We start from the raw sequence: 21,711 nt of genomic DNA on the forward strand, positions 1-21,711 counted from the left end.
TGAACTTAAGTGAATATCGCCTGCGTGGCTCAGTTGATTGAGCATCAGACTGTTGATTTTGACTCAAGTCATGATCCTAAGGTTGTAGGATTGAACCCCATGTTGGGTTCTGTGCTGAACGTGGAGCTTCTTGGGATTCTCTCTCTCTCCCTCTACCTCTCTCCCTGGCTTGTGCTCCTAGTCTCTCTCTATCTCTCTCTAAAGTAAAAAAAAAAAAAAAATAATAATAATAATAATAATTTTAGAAGTATTAGTGACTATCATTTATATAATTGAATGAATATCAGTGTTGCTTTCAGATTTAATTTTTTAAAGAAAAATTTTCCTCGTTGATGATTATCTTAACTGAACCAGAAACAGGTAGAATTGAGACTGTAAAATAATGTATACAACCTAGTAGTCATGCCTTATTTTAAATACACAGGTTTCCCCCAACAATTTTAAGGAAGCAACCAAAGAATGTGAAGTTTTGTTAATAATAGTTCAAGTTTTAACTGTTTAGCTAGTCTATATCAAACAGCACTTAATTCTAAATTCTAAATTCTAAAATACAAAGCTGCATCCTTAACATGGATACTATCTCAGCACATCTGGGAATATATATTTGATCCAAGGAAGTTGCTATTATCCAGAAAAGTATCTTGTGCCCAGTGGTTACAGAGGCATACAACTTTTACATTTTTCAAAATTAGATTGAACAGTATTCACTATATAACTTACAAAATCAAAGGCCACACATGCACCAGCTCTGGACATCTCACCTTACCTTGAACAAACAGATTATCCTCAGAAATGCTTATATTTGCTTGATAATCGCACTGGATTTTAGAGCAACTGAAGATTAAAGACACAGACTTCACAGAACTTAAACCAGGAGCAACTGCATTCATTATTGATATTCTTTAGTTTCCTCATTTGATTTAATGTCCTTATAAACACATAATTGAACCAAACTGTTTCTATCTGTTTCCCTGCCCTAACCTCTACTCTGGCAGTAATGAGGCCAGAAAAAAAAAGTGACTATTACAAATTCTGTGCACAGTATCCTTGTCTGTAAGGTAAGTTCTACAGTGCAGGAAAACCAATCCTTATAAACTAAATAATATTTTCTACAATTTGAATCTGTGAAAAATATTAACAATGAATAGTCACTATCTATCCAACACTGTGAGGGGAGAAATTTTATTTGCTTAGCATTGCCACAGCTGTTTGCCTCAGCCTTTCTTCCATTTATTTACTAGTGCAGATCTCCTTTTCATAATTGGCTTTCATTGAAACATATAGTTCGAAGCTAAATATGCCACATTTTTTATGAAATGAAAAGTAGGATTTTTAATTGGTGACTAAAGAAAGAGTGTAAATATTTATAAATTAAAGTAACATTGTCCACTTTTTTCCTTTTCACACAGTGACAGCACACAATCTTTGCTAGCAAAGCCTGAGTGTTTATTTTGTGCAAGTACTTTTTTTTAAGTATTTATTTATTTATTTATTTATTTATTTATTTATTTATTTAGAGACCATGAGCAGGGGAGAGGCAGAGAGAGAGGGAGAGAGAGAGAATCCCAAGCAGGCTCTTGTCAGTGCAGAGCCCCATGCAGGGCCCGAACTCACGAACAAACCATGAGATCGTGACCAGGTCTGAAATCAAGAGTCAGATGCTTAACACACTAAGTCACCCAGGCCCTCCTGCCCCAAGTACTCTTCTAAGTGAGTCGCAGGTTTTGGCTAATGCAATTCACAATTGCTCTAAGAAGTAGATGGCATGTTTTTCCCTACTACTATACATATAGAAATTGTGGCACAAGTTAAAACCATAAAATTCTTAGAAGAAAACAGGTGGTAATCCCTTTGACATAGGTCTTTGCAATGATTTTTTGGATTTGACACCAAAAGCAAAGGCAACAAAAGCAAAAATAAACAAATGGGACTACATCAAACTAAAAAACATGGCAAAGGAAACCATCAACAAAAATGAGAAGGAAATCTATGGAATCTATGGAGACAATATTTATAAATCACATATGTGATAAAAAGCTAATATCCAAAAATATATAAAGAACTCCCACAACCTAATAATGAAAGCAATGATAATTAATAGTATTCCAAGTAAAAATGAACAGAGGAACTGAATGGACATTTCTCCAAAGAAGACGTACAGATGGACCAGTAGATACTTGAAAAGATGCTCAACATAACTAATCATCAGGGAGATAGAAACCAAAATCATAATGAGATATCACCTCATATCTATTAGAATGGCTATTATCAAAAAAACAAGATAGAGCAGGTGTTGGTGAGAATGTGGAAAAAAGAAAATCTTGTGCACTGTTGGTGGGCATGTAAAGTTGTGCAGCCAATTGGAAAACTGTGGAGGTTTCTCAAAAAATTTAAAAAAGTAGAATTGCTATAGGCTCTAGCGATCTCACTTCTGGATATATATCCAAAGGAAATGAAAACAGAATATAAAATAGCTCTCTTCTCTTGCAGCATTATTCACAACAGCCAATATATGAAAACAATCTCAGTGGCCATCAACAGATGAATAGATAAAGAAAACATGGTATGTGTATATATACAATGCAATATTATTCTGCCATGAGAAAGAAAGAAATCTTACTATTTGTGACAACATGGGTGGACCTTGAGGTCATCATGCCAAGTGAAATAAGCCAGACAGAGAAAGACAAATACTGCATGGCGTTCCTTATATGTGGAATGTAAAGAAAAGAGAAGAGAAGAGAAAAGAAAAAATAAAGAAAAGGAAAGGAAAGGAGAAGAAAAGAAAAGAAAAAAGAAAAAAGAAAAAAAAGTTAAAGTCATAGACACAGAGTAGAAAAATAGTTGCCAGGGCCTGGGGAGTGGGGGAAATAGGGAGAGGTAAAAGGGTGAAAACTTACAGCTGAAAGATGAAAGAAGTCTGAGAATCTAATGTAAAGCATGGTAGCTACAATGACTATATTGTATAACAAATATGCTGAGAAAATAAAACTTAAATGTTCATGCCCCCATAAAAAAAAGGTAGATGTGTTAATTACTGGATGAAGGGAACGCTTTCACAATGTAAACATATATCAAATCACTTTATTTTAATTTTTATGTCAACTATACCTCAGTAAAGCTGAAATTTAAAAAGGTAAAGAAATTCTGACACAGAGGGGTTGGATAATTAAGTATGGTTGCTGAATTAGTAAGTGGCAGAACAAGGTATCGAAACAGGTAAATATGTATAACATAGTTCATTATGTACTTAACTACTATGTTATCCTAAAATTTAGCTTAAAATAGATTAAACCAATTTCATACTTATGGAAGAAATCAGTTATATGGTTGTAAATATGTATGGCAAACAGGCAGTCACAATAAATTTTTATTAAATGGCACTGCTGATCTGAGTTGTGTTTTGATAAATAAAAAGAAGGATCCCTTGGGGCGCCTGGGTGGCTCAGTTGGTTGGCATGTGACTTTGGCTCAGGTCGTGATCTCCCCTGATCTCACAGTCCTGAGTTTGAGCCCCACGTCAGGCTCTGTGCTGACAGCTCAGAGTCTGGAGCCTGCTTTGGATTCTGTGTCTCCCTCTCTCTCTGTCCCTACCTCTCTCTCTCTCTCTCTCTCTCTCTCTCTCTCTCTCCCTCTCTCTCTCTATCTCTCTCTTCTCTGTCAGTAATAATTATTAAAAAGCATAAAAAAAGAAGGATCCCTTTATTTAAGTAGTACCAGATGAATAGTTGCAAACTGGAATTACCAAAATGTCAAAAGGCCTGAAGAAGCTAGAAACAGTGGTCCAGTGTGGGTTTGTGGGCTTAGCTGATACAACAATCTAGATGGATTTGTAGAATGTAATGTGTATTTATAGAATGTGATGAAAGTACTCCTCTGGCATACTCAGACATACTTGGGGAACTATGGAGTTGTGTGGCTAGCAATATGGAATTCAGATTTTTTTTCAGTTTACATGAAAATATTCAGATTTTAATCTCATATTAAATAGACAATCTCCCAAACTCTGGAAAATTTAGGAACATGTAGACAAAAGGAAAACTTTCAAACAGTGATTATGTGTAAAATGCCTAAATATGTTTGCTCAAAAGTTTATAAAAATAATTGAGGGAATCCATTAAAACAATGAAAAGGTAGGAGGGAGGAAAAATAAAAGTAAAAACAAAATTGGCATATTTATTTCAGTGACAAATTAGAGATGATTTAAAATTATGGAAGGTAAAAGATTAAAATTGGTGAAATAAAACAATAACATAAAAATGAAACTTCTTAAAAGAAAAAGATCTAAAATTAATTAGAACACTTTCAATGTATACAAATGTGTGAAAGCAAATACAAAATATAAGATGAAGACCAGATGAAAAGGAAATAATGAAAAATAGGAAACATGGATATTAAAAATAAAATCTAAAGCAGCATAAACAATAGGTATGTTCAACCATTGTTACATATAGATAGAACATAAAATTGTCTTAAAGTTATGTATTTTATATGTAAACCATAACAATAACAAAAGTTTGGAACTTTGGATGAGAACATAATGGATCTTGATAGATTTCATAGCTTAGCAACACCAGTAGAACATAAAGGAAGAAAATCAGAAAACCTTCCAATTGTATCCATACTTCATCTTTACTTGTAATTAAGATGGGCAGAATTCTGGGTACACATCACCGTGCATGATCATAAATTCAAACATGTTGCCTTTTGGAATATGAATTCTATAGCAGATTCCCTCACAACAGATGTTGTGATATGTGTTGTTTTGACAGAAACAGATGTAGAAAGGAGCATGGATGTGAAAGTTTAAGGCTCCTTATAGGCAGAGTTGAGGCAATCAATGCAATGATTGATTAATGATTAATACATTTTTGAAAATCGGAAGTAAGATTTAAATGGAATGTGGCAAGGTCACCCAGAGCTTGGACCTGACCAGCCCATTCTATCTTGTAATATAATGGCATTAGCATCGAGGATGATGACTTAGAAAACTTTTTTATTGCATTTGTAGATGATAGCAAGCCTATAGAAGACAATTATTACATCAGAAGAGTGAATCTACTCTTATTTTTAAAAACTTTGACAAACTTTTGGTATTAAGAGAAACTTTGTAGGCAAAATTTAATACAGGTAAATATAAAGTAATATCAAGTCTGATGTTTTTAAATTAGTTGTACAATGAAGACATAAAATGACATATATTAAGGCGTTAATGAAAAAAAATTGTCTTTAATTGATTATCTAAATGTTAGCTAACATCCTGTTTTAACTTTAAAAATTATAAAATAAAGTGACTTTAGTATTAAAACTAAAGAGGTATTGTTAGAGTTAATTATTATCTCAACAGATGAATGCCTTATATAAACAAGATACTGGGCATTAGTGGTGCAAAGAAATACTTTGTTGTCAAGAGACATGAAGTCCATTTCGGGTAAACTAATGGGAAAAAGACTATAAAATATGATCAAAAGTGCAGTTAAGGGGATAATTACAGAGTAATGGGTATACCTGAAGTAGGAAAAACCATGAGTGAAGACTCAGGAGTATTTCAGAATAAATTTCACTTAATCTGTGGTTTCAGAAAATAGTTTTCATGCAGAGACAGAATATGTGGAAAAAAATGGGAAATGAGTTTCCTAGAAAAATTACCAACAGTGTGCTCAGTGGAAAATGAAGGCGGATTATTAGATACAGGAATTGACAATGTGAGTGGTTTTCTGTGGCTTCTGCAACTTTCTTGACTCTGGAAAAGCTAACAGAAAATACTATAGTTAGCAGAAGATTTCCCCGGTCTTTCTTTTCCAGCCATTGTGAAAATTTTCTTGAACAACCAGACTCTCACTATTAAATAAATTCCTGCTTAAAATACCTAGAGTCATTTCTAGTTTTAATTTTCCTGACCAAAATCCTGACTGGTATTATGTTTGGCATGAACAAATTGAATTTGGGTAAAATCTTTCAGAAAGTAAGACAATTAGAATTTGTAAGATTGGAGTCAAAGGGATTTAGTTATTCAGTTGGGATGAAATGATGACCTGAGAAGAAAAGGTAAGGTTTCTTGATTTTGTTTTGTTTTCTTAAGGAAAAAAAAGGATAAAGAAGAGTCAGGAATTACTGCCATTTTTCCTCATCCAAATAGCTAAGTGAATGGTCATTTGCTGACACTGGGAATATGAAAGAACTACTGGTTTGGACAGAATGTTAAGGTAGCAGATGGGAGCTAATGTCATCAGTCTGGAGCAACTGATTTTTTTTTAAAGAAGTATCGGGATCTATAAATCTCAAGAAATAGATCTGGATTAGAGATATGGAAGAATCACACACAGTTTTAAATTAATGCAAATGAGCTAGATGACACCACCCAACAAAATTATAGAGAGTGAGTCTAAAAGGGAAATCACAGTTGGGAGACCTCTGACAATAAGAAAAAGCAAAGTTTAGTAAGTTACCTGAAGTGAAATTGAGAAGAGACGTAGGGAGAAAATCAGGCAAATATACTTCCATAGAGAATAAGGAGTTTTCTATTTCATAGAAATACGGAGTTTCAAGAAGAGGCAGTTCATAAAGTATAGAATCCTATTGAGAGGTCAAGTAAATTCAACATTGTTTTTGCATATTTAATGGCAAGAAGTTATTGGTGTTCATGGAGAGAAAAATTTCAGAGACGTCTTGTTGGTAGAGGCCAAATTGCTCTAGGATGGAGAGTACCGGGAAGGTGTTATAGATGCAGTATGTAAAATACATTTAAGAAGTTTGGATGTGAATTTAGGAGGGAGAAAGGGAAGAAATGAAGGAGGATATTGGATTGATGGAATGATTGTTGTTATTTTTTAAATTTCTGATTTTTAATTGCATCGTTACTACAATTTTTGAAGAAAGTGATAGGAAACACTGAAGTATAAATGGTATTGATAGATCAAATTGTATATATATATACACACACACACACACACATATATATATACATATACACACACATTTACAAAAATACTTTATAATATAAGTACTTGGAAAACTATTTTGATTGTTGTATAATAAGACTCTACGTGAAACTTACTGTGATTTAGGTACTCAAATCCGTATTTTTTAATGCCTTTTTTTTTTTTTTTTGGGACAGAGAGAGACAGAGTATGAACAGGGGAGGGGCAGAGAGAGAGGGAGACACAGAATCGGAAACAGGCTCCAGGCTCCGAGCCATCAGCCCAGAGCCTGACGCGGGGCTCGAACTCATGGACCGCGAGATCGTGACCTGGCTGAAGTCGGACGCTTAACCGACTGTGCCACCCAGGCGCCCCTAATGCCATTTTTACATAGGAAATGTGTCACTGGTTGTTCACTCTGCTTAGAAGGAGAAATGGCCAGATGTGCAATTACATACTGATTCATGTGCTGTGGTCAGTGGTTTTGTTTTGAGACTTGGTCAGAACATGACTAGAAAATTGTTGATTAGGAAATTTGAGAAAGAGGATGTTAGTAGGCCTCTATTAATGGGCAAGAAACATGAAGACAATTGTGTCCTATGTAAATGTTCACCAAAGGGTGACTTCAAGAGGACAATTTTAATAAGTCAATAGGATGACCCATCAGTCAGCCTCATCCTAACCAACCCTTGTCATCAGTCACTAAGCTCATGAATAAAGTGTCCACTGTGGCAGGGATGAAGGTTATGCATGGGGTTAATTTTCACTCACCAAGCTCAGCCTGGATATGGCTACTGCCAAGTGTTCAATCTACAGAGAGAGATCAACGAGTCCTCAATATGGCATCATTCTTTACAGTGATCAACCAGCTACCTGGTGGCAGTTCAAGTATATTGGACCACTTCCATCATGGAGTGGGCATGATTTTGTTCTTACTGAACTTGACATTTACTCTGTTTACATATTTTCCTTCCTTGCACAGAATACTTGAATTGGATGTTGGTTTTTATCTTGATTTCAGACTCAAAAAGTCCGTTGTTCCTGTGTCTTCAGCCTGTTGGCCTTTGGACTAGAACTATACCATCAGCTCTCCTGGTTCTTTAGCCTGTATACTGCAGGTTTTGGGATTTGTTGGCCTTCATAATCATGTAAGCTATTTTTTTATAATTTCTTTCTCTCTTTCTCTCTTTCTACACACATACACATACATACATGCACACACACAGACACGCACAGACACACACACACACACACACACACACACACACACACACTCACACACACCTTATTGGTTCTATTTCTCTGGATAATCCTGACTAATATAGGCATCTTCTTAGATGCCTAATAAATTCAAGGATAGCTTAGCTACTTTTATGAACATTGAAAATAGAACAGTACCTATTTTTGGTTACCATAACTAAGTTCTTGGATTCCTAACACTGTACTGAGTCCATTTCTAACTCCTGATATTTTTTGCCTGATACATACGTTTACCAAAGTAAGATGAGAGAAGAGAGATTAAATGGTTGCTCCCATACTGTAATTTAGAACCACCAACCCCTGTGGATCCTTAATCCTTTTGCTATGTCTAAATAACTAAGTCTATTAGACTTGTTTTTTATATGATGGCAGCTATTCTGAGAGTTGTATTGACCTTCCCTCAAATCTAACTTCTTTGGTTGTTGTGTGCTCCCTGCCCCCCCCCACAAGATATGACATTTCTGTAAATATCTGAATCTATTCCATTAGAAAGGATTATGCTAATGCCAATGGTGATCAGTGTTTACCTATAAATACTTTCAGATAATGGCATTTCTAACTGCATTCTCTCACAGCTCCTGCCCTGCACCAAATCATAAACAAAAGAATTAGCAGAAAACATAAATAGAATTATTAGTTACTTATTTAACACCAATGCAGTTTCCAGGGGGAAAGAACATTTTAAAGGTCAAGCCAAAGAGGGGGAAGATCCATAGATTTGTTTACATAAAATAGAAAAATTATGTTTAGGAAATAATTACATACAACTCAAAGGCAAACAAGGAATTGGAATGAATTTCTGGAAACTTCTGAGTAGGTAATGGTGAAAATTTTTAATCTGTATTTCACATAAAAGTAGAAATAAAGAGAAAAATGAGGAGATGGTTTATATTACTGATATGTAAACATATAAAAATTAAAATAGTGATTTTACAGAAAGACAAAATTTCAGCAATGTAACAAGAATTGTGTGTGAGTTGTGTGTGTATATTTTTTATAATTTTAGTGCCTAGAAGGAAGTCTACGGTTCTGCTGTGAGTACAGACTGAAGTTACATCTTTTTAAATGTTTATTTATTTTTGAAAGAGAGAAAGAGACAGAGTATGAGCGGGGAAGGGGCAGAGAGAATGGGAGACACAGAATCCAAAGCAGGCTCCAGGCCCTGAGCTGTCAGCACAGTGCCCGACAAGGGGCTCAAACCCATGAACCACGAGATGATGACCTGAGCTGAAGTCAGACCCTTAACCGACTGAGCCTCCCAGGTGCCTCTGAAGTTAAATTTTAAGGGACAATTTAGTATAATGTGTCAAATAGTTTTCAATGAATTATTTTAAGAAAATGACTGAAAACCTTTCCCCAAATTTATGTATAAATATATCTATTATAGAAACATGTATAGAAATTGAAAAGAATAAAATTTTCTAATATAAGGGGATTGATTAAATAAATTATAATATGGGATGGACTTTGAAGGTTTTAAATTTTAAAATTTTTTAAATTTTAAAAGAATAGTTAAAATGTATAAAATTTGGAAATGAATATTTTAAAGCAAGTTTCTAAATAGAGTTAAAATGCAGTCACAAGTTTAAAGGATGGAAAGCATTTTAATAAAAAACTGAAAGTTTAAACACCAAAATGTTAACAAAGAATACATTTGGGACTAGGATTTCAGTATGCTTGTATGTGTGTGTGTGCGTGTGTGTGTGTGTGTATGTATGTATGTAGAAAGATAGATAGATAGATAGATAGATAGATAGATAGATAGATAGATGATAGAGAGATAGATAGAGTTAGATAGAGTGCAGGTGTGTATAGTAATCCTAATAAAAGGTAATTTTAAAAGTTAATAACTTAAATAAGTTCACTTGAATATAGAGATGCTTTGCTAGAAAATTCAGGTCAAAAATTTGACCTACATTTTATAAACACCTGAGTAACTGCAAATATACATACATACATATGTACATACATACATATATACATACATACATACGTGCATTCATACACATATATATATATACAGGATTACAAAAGCTTTTAAAACACTGAAGAATTCTGAGAAGAGTTCAAAATTTTCTATGTTGTGAATTTGCATAGGTGTTGGAGTTATGTACAGACATTCTCACAAACATTTCCCTATGATTATTTGAAGGAAAGGTCTTATAAAATCTAATCATTTCATTTCTCACTTTTAGATTTCTTTTGAGTTACTCTGATTGCATTAATATGCTCATATTTATAACTGGCCAGTATTCTCTGTAGTCGAAAGATTGATTTCTCAAGAATAGTGAAGACTTCCTATTGCAGTAATTTCAGCACCTGTGAATGTCCTAAGGAGAACATGAACTGGAAAAATTTTAAGATCAGCATAAAGGATGGAGAATAAATACCAAGCAGAGGTTTTCACCTCAGGCATTCATCATCTGGCTCAAAGCATGAGTCACTTCATTTTTCCCTCTCTGCTCAGGAGTCACCACCAGGGAGAGAGCTTTGCCCTCCCCTCAGCTCTCTCCCATTTGGTGTTCTGGGAACGAATTGAATACACAAGCCGAAAGCCTAATGTTTTTGTCTCCCTTTAGAAAAATCACTGCTGACCTACTCCTACCCTTTCCATTGAAAATAGGAAAGAATAAAACTTTGTATTATTTTGTGATTATGCCATGTTAAAATATGAAGTTGACTTAGTGAAATGACCTGAGGAAATTAGTGGGAACTTCTTAAATGCTGATCTTTAGAAGCCATAATGACTGGAAAGAAGTGCTTTCTTGAGTAGTCACCTAATTTTGTTTATGTTCTCTCTGTGCAAGGTCAGTCTTATGTGTAGGCACTAAAGGCTGCTGCTAGTGGTGTGAAAAACTATGAAAAAGTTATATTCCCAACATCTTTGGTTTATAGACCTTCAGAAAAATTTATATAGCACATATATTTGGGATTCATATTGATAATAAGTCAAATGTAAATATGATGAAAAAAATTGTCAACTCATTTAGCTTTATAAATTATAAGTGAGGGCACCTGGGTGGCTTTGTTGGTTATGAGGCCAACTCTTGATCATGGTCCCATGGTTCGTGGATTCCTCCGAAAGTTTACAAAATCCTGGCCACTTTGAGGACACCATTTCTTTTCAAACTAAGTGGAAGCCATTTCTTTTTCCTATAACTTGTGATTTAAGGTCAGAAAATTTAATAAGCATCCTCTTTTATTCATTTATTTATTTTTTTGGTCTAATGCTGGAGTACATAATTATCACCCAAAAGTTTTGTTTAAAATCCAGATTTGAGGGTCCTGTTCAAAGAGTCTGATTTGGAAGGTAGTGAGGTCAGAGATTCTGAATTTTTACAAGTATCTTATATGATTCTGATGCAAGGTGTTCCGAGGCTACACTGAGAAAAGTTGCCTAGAAGAGGAAGCCTGGGGAGGCTGCAGGGATGTGAAAGACTCCGGCAGGAGTAACCTTGACTCTCCTGACCTGGCTTTTTTCCCATCCAGACATTCGTTACCTCTCAGGTGATAAAGAGCAGAAAACCTTTGTGGGAGGTGGATTCCAGAGCTGGACACATTCTCTGCCTAGACCTCAGCCCTTGTCCATGTCTGTTTTCCTCTCTTTCATTAGGAAATGTATATTAGATTTCAGTAATTGTAGTAGCTGTTGGGATATGCTAGAGAAAAGATAGTGTCACTTTTGCTTTCAAAGAGTTTGTAGTTCATAGAAAAAAATGGTCATTAGAAAAATAGTGACAATAAAATGTAATTGAAATGACGAGAGAGAAAATATAGGAATCTTTTAACACAGAACAAAACAGTTTGAATAATCAAGGAAGAATGCTTTTAGAATATGATATTTAACTCATATTTACTACAGAGGAGTGGAGGCTACCAATAGGCACTTGCATGCTAGAAGAGAAAGGGAGGAGTGAACCTTAATGGAAATAACATACATTGTATTCACAAAGCACTGAAAATATTTATTGTAGCCAATGCATAGTGTGCAAAAGGGGAAGGGTAAGAGTTAAGGCTAGAGAAATCCTCCAGATAGATCTTGCAGGACCTTGCTTAACATGTTTAAGGTTTGATAACTTCATTTTAAAGGAAATAGGGGTTGAATGAATCCTTAAAAAGGGGAGACCTGTTAGATTTGCATTATTGGAAATCCACTTTCACTGCCTTGTGGATAACAGTTTGACGGTGAGCTAGCCTAATGATGGAAGAGTCCAACTGTGGGAATTTTCTGGATGAAAACTAATTGTAGCCCAGACAAAGGCTGTGGGAGTGGGGTGGTGAAAATCAGATGAATTTCAGAAACATTTATGACATTTCATTAAAGCTACTTAGTGAATGCTGGATTTACTAATTTGTTCTGTGACAGAATTTTCAGGGAAGTGGTAAATTGGAATTGTTTGCTGATTGGGAAACTAAGAAGTGAGGATATAAAAGCTAAACGTTTAGACAGCTATTTTTAAAAGTTTGACTCTGAACACTTGGAAAGAGTGGAATTCCTGGCTGAAGTGACTAAGAGAAAGAATTGTTTTTTCTTTTTAATCAAATCATGTAAGTTTATTTTCCTTTTTTAAAAACTAATCATTAATTGAATGTATATAGTTGCATCATCTTCTAAAATAATGTCATTTAAGTTGACAGTAAAAGAACAAATTAGTTGTCTAATATATGTGATTCCCATTGCAGCAGTAGTTTTCTAACATCTGCTTCTATACATATTCATTAAGTTTCTCTAATATTATAAAAGCAAAAGATTATCAACTATCTCTAAGAAGTTAGAAAGAAACAGGTTACAAGATAACTATCTTGTACTGGCTTTTGTAAGCTTTCTTTTGGATATGTATTTTGTATTTTTACTTTCATTGAAGTTTTATTTTTTTTTTCTTCCAAGTTTTTATTCAAATTACAGTTAGTTAACATACAGTGTAATACTAGTTTTATATTTAGGATTTAGTGATTCATCACTTATATACAATACCTTGTGTTCATTACAAGTGCCCACCTCGGTACCCCCCACCCATTTAACCCATCCCCCACCCACCTCCCTTCCATCAACCCTCAGTTTGTTCTCCATAGTTTAGAGTCTCTTATGGTTTGCCTCTCCTTCCCTCCCCCATTGTTCATCTGTTTTGTTTCTTAAATTCCACATGTGAGTGAAACCATATGGTATTTGTCCTCTGACTGACTTATTTCACTTAACTGTAATACATTCTAGCTCCACCCACATTGTTACAAATGAAAAGATTTCATTTTTTATGGCTAAGTAATATTCCCATGTGCACACACACCATTTCTTCTTTATCCATTCATCAGTTGATGGACATTTGGACGCTTTCCATACTTTGGCTATTGTTGATAATGCTTCTATAAACGTTAGGGTGCATGTATCCCTTTGAATCAGTGTTTGTGTATTCTTTGGGTAAATACCTCTTAGTGCAATTTCTGGATCATAGAGTAGTTCTATTTTTAACTTTTTGAGGAACCTCCATCCTGTTTTGCAGAGTGGCTGCACCACTTTGTATTCCCATGAACAGTGTAAGAAGGGTTCCCCTCTCTCCACATCCTTCCCAATGTCTGTTGTTTCCTGTGTTGTTAATGTTAGCCATTCTGACATTTAAATTTGAGAATTATTAAAGTATTTTAACCTTGATTCAACATAGTGACTAAAACTGGAGAATGAGATGAAGACAAAACTATATATATGTGTGTGTGTGTGTGTATATGTATATGTGTGTGTATATATATGTATATAAGTATATTATAGTATATATAAGTATACACACATACACACACACACACATGTTTTGCATTCAGATTCCTTGAATAAATAAAGAGATGAGGACTCCAGAGTGTCAGTAAATAAAAAGGATTTAAACAAAGGGAGAATCAGCTCTTCTATTGGCACAAGGAATACAGAGGAAAAGCATGTTGTAGATACAAATAAGCTACTTAAAAAGAAGTTATAGGTGTTCTGATGGCTTTGGTTGTTTTCTGTAAAATCGAAGGCAGGGCCATTTTCTCAGGAGTGTTAATTTTGGGCTATATTTCATTGTAGAATGAAATATTTGCAGTAGTAATTGTGTGGTTGGAAAAGATAATTGGTGAAGGATACATAAATGAATGTCTAAGTGGTTTTAAGTGCTCACTTTTGTTGGATGCATTTCAGTGTGAAGCAGCAAGAATATGTCTGGTAGCACATTTTCTCTGGTGGCTTTATGTGGAGTAGCTCCTAGACTGGCCGCCATTTCCCATAGAAGCTATAAGGGAAAAAAGCAGGTGAGGAGAAAAAAAAAAAAAAAAAGACGTTAGAGAGGGAGAGAGCCAAAGCATAAGAGACTCTTAAAAACTGAGAACAAAGTGAGGGTTGATGGGGGGTGGGAGGGAGGCGAGGGTGGGTGATGGGTATTGAGGAGGGCACCTTTTGGGATGAGCACTGGGTATTGTATGGAAACCAATTTGACAATAAATTTCATATTAAAAAAATATTCTTCCAGCTTAATCTTAACCTGGAAAGAAGACTGAGAGAATGAGTAGGCAACATGAAGAAAATTCAATGTAAAATTTCTGAGAATAAACATTCCAATTTAGTATCACTCACATTACTGGATTTAGCAGAGCACATTAGCTCACAGTGGGCTAGTACTCAAACAAATTAGGTAATTATCTGAAAGCTGAGGTCACTCTGGCACCAGAATAGAATGTACCACCCAACTTTCAATAGCCCTTCTTGGCTACTTAAAATCACCAACAACTTGTTAGTATCAAAACTGACTTATTATATGGGAATGCAAGCTGGTGCAGCCACTCTGGAAAACAGTATGAAGGTTCCTTAAAAAACTAAAAACAGAACTACCCTACGACCCAGCAATTGCAGTACTAGGCATTTATCAACAGGATGAAGGTGTGCTGTTTCGAAGGGACACATGCACCCCCATATTTACAGCAACACTATCAACAATAGCCAAAGTATGGAAAGAGTCCAAATGTCCATCAGTGAATGAATGGATAAAGATGTGATATATATATATATAGATAGATAGATAGATAGATAGATAGATAGATAGATATATCATGGAATATTACTCAACAATCAAAAAAGAATGAAATCTTGCCATTTGCAACTACATGGATGGAACTGGAGGATATTAGGCTAAGTGAAATTAGTCAGAGAAAGACAAAAATCATATGACTTCACTCATATGAGGACTTTAAGAGACAAAACAGATGAACATAAGGGAAGGGAAACAAAAATAATATAAAAACAGGGAGGGGGACAAAACAGAAGAGATTCATAAATATAGAGAACAAACTGAGGGTTACGGGTGGGGTTGTGGGAGGGGGGATGGGCTAAATGGGTAAGGGGCACTAAGGAATCTACTCCTGAAATCATTGTTGCACTATATGCTAACTAATTTGGACATAAATTAAAAAAATAATAATAATAATAAATAAATAAAACAAGTTAAAATTAAAAAAAAGAAAGTTAAAAAAAACCTGAGATACTATCTCCATGCTGACTTGATTTAATTTATTTTAAAAATGATGCCACATCCATCCACAGTAAAATGAATAAATACAGTAAATAAAATAAATAAATAAATATGGAAATTTTGGTAATTCACTCATTTGAAAACTACATAGCAATGAACATTTAAAATCTACGTATTATAGACAATAATTGTGGTGACTCTCACAACCTTAATGTTGAACAAAAGAAAATACATCATATTGTACAACATTTTTTAACAATTTTATTTTTAACACACAAAAAGCAGACAAAGCTATTCCATTCTTTTAAAAGTTATAGTTAGATTATTCCTGAGGATGATGGGGGTGGGGGCGATGGGTATTAAAAGGGCATAAGCAGAGCTTCTAGGTTGTAAGATTTTGCAACCACAATTGCAAAATAATGTGTATTTAGTTACATAGTTATGATTTATGTATTTTTTCTGTCTATATATTATATTTAAGTAAAAGCCTTTGAGGACAATGGAGATTCTTACTGAATGAAATAAAATTCCAGTGGTTATCTACTGAGGAAAAAAATTATATAGCTTCTTCTAATCCCAACCCATGAACAAGTTGAATGAAATTAATCACTAGATCATAGAATTGCATTCCTCCATTAGTCTGTGATACAATATTTATAACAACTAATATAGATTATATCTGTAGATCAAGTGTCCTTTTTGAAGGTATTATCAGATAGGTCAACCTGTGAGCAGTAGTCCCTTACTTAATAAGTTTCATAAGCCACCTACACTCTTGTCCTATATTACTGACATAAATACAGCTAAAATATTTAAATTTTAATGGTATGCAGTATGTACAGAAGAAACTTGTAGAAATATAACAACATTTAAGTTTGGATAAATTGCACACATATTCCAAAAACATTAAATCTAAGTGTTTTGTCCCTGAGACACCTTCTTTATTTACTTTGAAATCATTTTTCTAAAGACTTTATCTTAGAAATGGGCAAGAACATGGAATACATGAGATGTGTTGCTTCGTTGGCATCTTAGCTTTTTTTCTTGTTTTTAACTGTAAACTTGAAGTATTTTAAAGTATTTTTATTACTTGTCCATGAAACTCAGTTAAAGCGGTATCAGTTTTATCTTAATCTTTCGAAGAGATGTTTGGCATACCTCTTGTAACCCTGTACTGGCTGGCCAGCCTTTGTAATAGTTATGAGAATTGAAATCAAGTTGGCTTTTCTAGCAGTGATGATGAGAGCTGCTCAGTTTTACTGATGTTTTTCTTCATAATTGTTTCTGCTGCTTCTAGCCATCTTTGGGAAAAGATGATTTCAGCTTTATGTATCCAGGCTAGCTGGGCTATAATTATGGAAGTTTATTTATGATCTTCTACCGTCCATTAAGAATATATTGAGATGGGGGCGCCTGGGTGGCTCAGTTGGTTAAGCATCCAACTTCACCTCAGGTCATGATCTCACTGTTCTCTTTGTCCCTCTCTCTTTGCCCTCCACCTCTGCCTCTCAAAAGTAAATAAACATTAAAAATAATTTTAAAAAATATTGAGATGGTCTCTTTTAGCATCTAAATCTTCCCAGTGACTTTGGCAAGCACTTGTGTGAGTTACTTATATGAAAAAAAAAGTATGTCTTGGAATACATGCCTTGTTCACAGCAATTTAACATTTTAATTGACTTTGTCCTAGAGACACATCTGAATAGTAGAAGGAACTTAAAAAAAATAGCTAAAATGCAAAAAACAAACAAACATTAAATGCTAATGCACTGGTTCCAGTGTTTCTCATTTTCTCATTTAATTTATGGTGATGTCCAAATATTCTTTTTATTTATTTATTTTTTTAATATGAAATTTATTGTCAAATAAATACAAATACAAAACCCAGTGCTTCTCCCAACAGGTGCCCTCCTCAATGCCCATCACCCACCCTCTCCTCCCTCCCACTCCCCATCAACCCTCAGTTTATTCTCAGTTTTTAAGAGTCTCCTGTGGTTTGGCTTCCTCCCTCTCTAACTTTTTTTTTCCCTCCCCTTTCCCATGGTCTTCTGTTAAGTTTCTCAGGATCCACATAAGAGTGAAAACATATGGTATCTGTCTTTCTCCCTATGACTTATTTCACTTAGCATAACACTTTCCAGTTCCATCCATGTTGCTACAAAGGGCCATATTTCATTCTTTCTCATTGCCATGTAGTACTCCATTGTGTATATAAACCACAATTTCTTTATCCATTCATCAGTTGATGGACATTTAGGGTCTTTCCATAATTTTGCTATTGCTGAAAGTGCTGCTATAAACATTGGGGTACAAGTGCCCCCATGCATCAGCACTCCTGTATCCCTTGGGTAAATTCCTAGCAGTGCTATTGCTGGGTCATAGGGTAGGTCTATTTTTAATTTTTTGAGGAACCTCCACACTGTTTTCCAGAGCAGCTGCACTACTTTGCATTCCCACCAACAGTACAAGAGGGTTCCCGTTTCTCCATATCCTCTCCAGCATCTATAGTCTCCTGATTTGTTCATTTTGGCCACTCTGACTGGCATGAGGTGATATCTGAGTGTGGTTTTGATTTGTATTTCCCTGATGAGGAGCGACGTTGAGCATCTTTTCATGTGCCTGTTGGCCATGTGGATGTCTTCTTTAGAGAAGTTTCTATTCATGTTTTCTGCCCATTTCTTCACTGGATTATTTGTTTTTCAGGTGTGGAGTTTGGTGAGTTCTTCATAGATTTTGGATACTACTCCTTTGTCTGATAATGTCATTTTCAAATATCTTTTCCCATTCTGTTGGTTGCCTTTTAGTTCTGTTGGTTGTTTCCTTTGCTGCGCAGAAGCTTTTTATCTTCATGAGGTCCCAGTAGTTCATTTTTTCTTTTAATTCCTTTGCCTTTGGAGATGTGTCAAGTAAGAAATTGCTGTGGCTGAGGTCAGAGAGATTCTTTTTAAAGTACACCCCATGATTTAAAATGAACTCAAGACTAAAAACCACTATGCAAAGTCTGGGGCTTGCAATCTTTGTTCCATCCTGCTATAAGGATACTTTATGGTAACCTTAGGAAAGGCTGTGAGATGAAATTAGGATGCCAAGATTCAGAAAGTAAATCCTAGAACAGGTGAATTCAGACTATTCTACCACTATTTGAAATTGATCAGGTGATTTTTCTGTTGAGAAATTATGCTTAAAAAAAGGCTGAGTCTTCTTTTATGTTGAAATCATCCAGTTAAATTATTGTGCCTCATTCTCTAGAGCTGTGTTTAGATAAGTGGTTGTCATATTTAATTTCAGATCTACATGTATATATACATATATACATATGCACATAAATATTTAAGTCTTGATAGGAATTGAGTGGTTCAGCAAATAGCTTCTTTGCCATATATTCTGTGACTGACCTAAATATCCATGAAGAAAATGTTCCTCCTCCGCCCCCCAACATTTTTTCTAAAGTCTACACACGGACCAGCGAAATATGTTTCTTTTCATGTGTGAATTTATGGTGAGAGTTTTGAATAAAATTAGGACTTGAAATCAGGCGACAAAGGTCACAGGAAAGTAGACAGAGGAATGAAAAGATCAACAGAGGCATAGTATTTTGGAGCTATTTTGTGATGCCTCATTCTGCCTATTTGATGAAGAAAGAGACGCCATGGGTAGTAGATTAGATTTGCTCTGCTGAGCCTTTTTGAGGATTGAATTGAGCGGTGCAATATTTTTCTGCCATACTCTAAAAAATAGAAACTATATACAGATTTGGACAAAGAAACCCTGAGAGGAAAGGTACACAGAAACAGAAATAGTTAACCTCATCTAAAGTCAAATGTTAAAAAGGCCATGAAAAATGCTCATACATAACACAAAGCAATGGTTCCCATTGCAAGTTGAAAAGCAGCTGAGAAATTTTCACATATAACATTGTCTGGACTCCATTCACAGGGATTCTGATATAATTGACCTGTGGTACAGCCTGGCAATCTGTGGCTTGTTTGTTTTGCTTGTCTGATTGATTGATTAAAGCTCCCTAGGCAATTTTAACTTGCAGACAGGGCTAAGGACTACTGGACTATCTTTGCTAGATGCAATTGCATCTAGCAATGATAGTCCTTCCAGGAAATGATCTATAATGGCCAACCACATACAGATATTTAAAGGCAAGAAATAAAGGACTGTTCAAGCAATAAGACACATGATAGTGAACGTGAAATGAGGGCATCTTTGTCAGTTGGAAGGAGCTGACTGGAGGCATGAAGAATGCTCTCCATTAATGGGGAGGGAGAAGTGCTAAAGTTGAATATTGACATTAGTTTATCTCTTGGTGGTTGATGATGTGAATCCCTTTGGCACGGAGGATAAGACACAGATTCCATTTTACTGTTCTTTATCTTTAAACACTTAAGCTTTTAGAAGTCCTGGCCTGTGATTGCTATTATTTGACTCTATTTTTAAATTTTAAATTATATATACATATACTTGCTGCATAAACTTACATACACTGTTCATATGGTTTAACATATTAACATATTCCATGGATTTCTTTGTGTCAGAATTTAAATATTGGCATCTACAATCCATGCCTGACTATAATAGTAGACGTCATCCATTGACAACTCACTGGATGCCAGATTCTGTGCTAGATCTGTAAGATACATTATCTTCCTTAATCCTAACAATCACTGAGTTAGAAATTAATGTTTCTCTTTTGTATGTGAGAAGCCAGGGTTTAGAAAATTAAGTCTGTTGCTTGGGACTTAAACTCCTAGAATTTAATACAATGTCCCTGTTTCAAAATCCAGGCCACTAAACTCAAATAATTTTTATTTGGTTTCATGTATTTTATTGTTGTTGCTTTAAATCTTTATTTTTAACAAGATTATTAAATTGTGTTCTTTATTTTTTGTATACTTTTAATTATTAATACTCTTAGTGTCTTTGTGCTAATATTTAGTTTTTATTTTCAGATTTTAGGTTTATGTTTTCTACTATATCATTATTTTTGCACCTTTTCTATATTCTACATTGAATATGAGATTCATCATATGTATCAAATTTTAATAAGTCAAAGGAACTTTGTGTACATTTTTATTTTCTCTTATGAAAGTTTTATATTACTACATTTTTTTCTTTTATTCTTTCCTTTTATTTTTCATTACTCAAGTTTTAATTTTTTCTTATGACAGGCAGAAAGCTCATCAGAGATGGGGTGCCTGGGTGGCTCAGTCAGTTAAGTGTCCAACTTTGACTCAGGTCATGATCTCATGGTTCATGAGTTTGAGCCCCACATTGGGCTTGCTGTTGTCAGGGCAGAACCTGCTTCAGATCCACTGTCCCCCTCGCTCTCTGCCCATCCCCCACTTGCACACTCTATTAAAATTAAGTAAACAATTTTTTTAAAGCTCCTCTGAAAGCATCTTAGGATGGAAAGCCTGTATTACAGCTAGGCATCCTATTCCTTATCCTTCCATGTATTGAATGACTACTACAAGGAAAATCAGTGAACAAACAGGAAGGACAATCCTCTTCCAGGTGGAGGAACCAATACACGATATAATATGTTAGAAAGCTGCATATTAGCATATTCTATAGAAATAGTAGAGCCATACTGGGAGATTTTCCAATAAGAAAGCAGCATAGACCTATTGAAAAGGGTGCATTTGCAGAAGAATGTTTAGATAGAGGAAGTACCAGAGGCAAGTGTGCTAGGAGCAGAGAAAGTGAGGAGGAGAGCTGTGAAATATAAGATAAAAGAGGTCATGGAAAATTAGATCCACAGCCTGCTTAATAGGCCTGCCTTATAGACCATTATAAAAATGTTAACTTTCACACCTAAATGAATTGTGTGTTGTTGATTAGAAGAAAGTGATATCTGGCTTCGAATTTTAAAACATGTTTAGCTGCTGTGCTAATCTAGAGACTGACTGAGGTAAGGGCAGAAGCAGGGAGATAATTTATAAAACTACAGATTCAAGTGGTTGGAATCTGGTTATATTTAAGGCAGGATCAAAGATCAAAAGAATTTTCTAATGGGTATATTAGGTGTGTGGGAA

The 21,711-nt window shown here is 34.9% G+C and overlaps 1 protein-coding gene across 1 annotated transcript in view; it reads left to right on the plus strand.

Annotated features, from left to right (window-relative positions):
• The window catches only part of LOC128313945 (phenylalanine--tRNA ligase alpha subunit-like), a 131,568-nt gene extending 123,421 nt beyond the window's left edge, over positions 1 to 8,147 (plus strand). Inside the window, exon 2 of the mRNA XM_053214548.1 lies at positions 7,942 to 8,147. Within this exon, the coding sequence (XP_053070523.1) occupies positions 7,942 to 8,064 (123 nt within the window). The 3' untranslated portion in view covers positions 8,065 to 8,147. The remainder of the gene's footprint in view (positions 1 to 7,941) is intronic.
• The last annotated feature ends 13,564 nt before the right edge of the window (positions 8,148 to 21,711 follow it).

Source organism: Acinonyx jubatus, chromosome C1 (genome assembly GCF_027475565.1).
Source record: "Acinonyx jubatus isolate Ajub_Pintada_27869175 chromosome C1, VMU_Ajub_asm_v1.0, whole genome shotgun sequence".
Lineage (NCBI taxonomy): Eukaryota > Metazoa > Chordata > Mammalia > Carnivora > Felidae > Acinonyx > Acinonyx jubatus.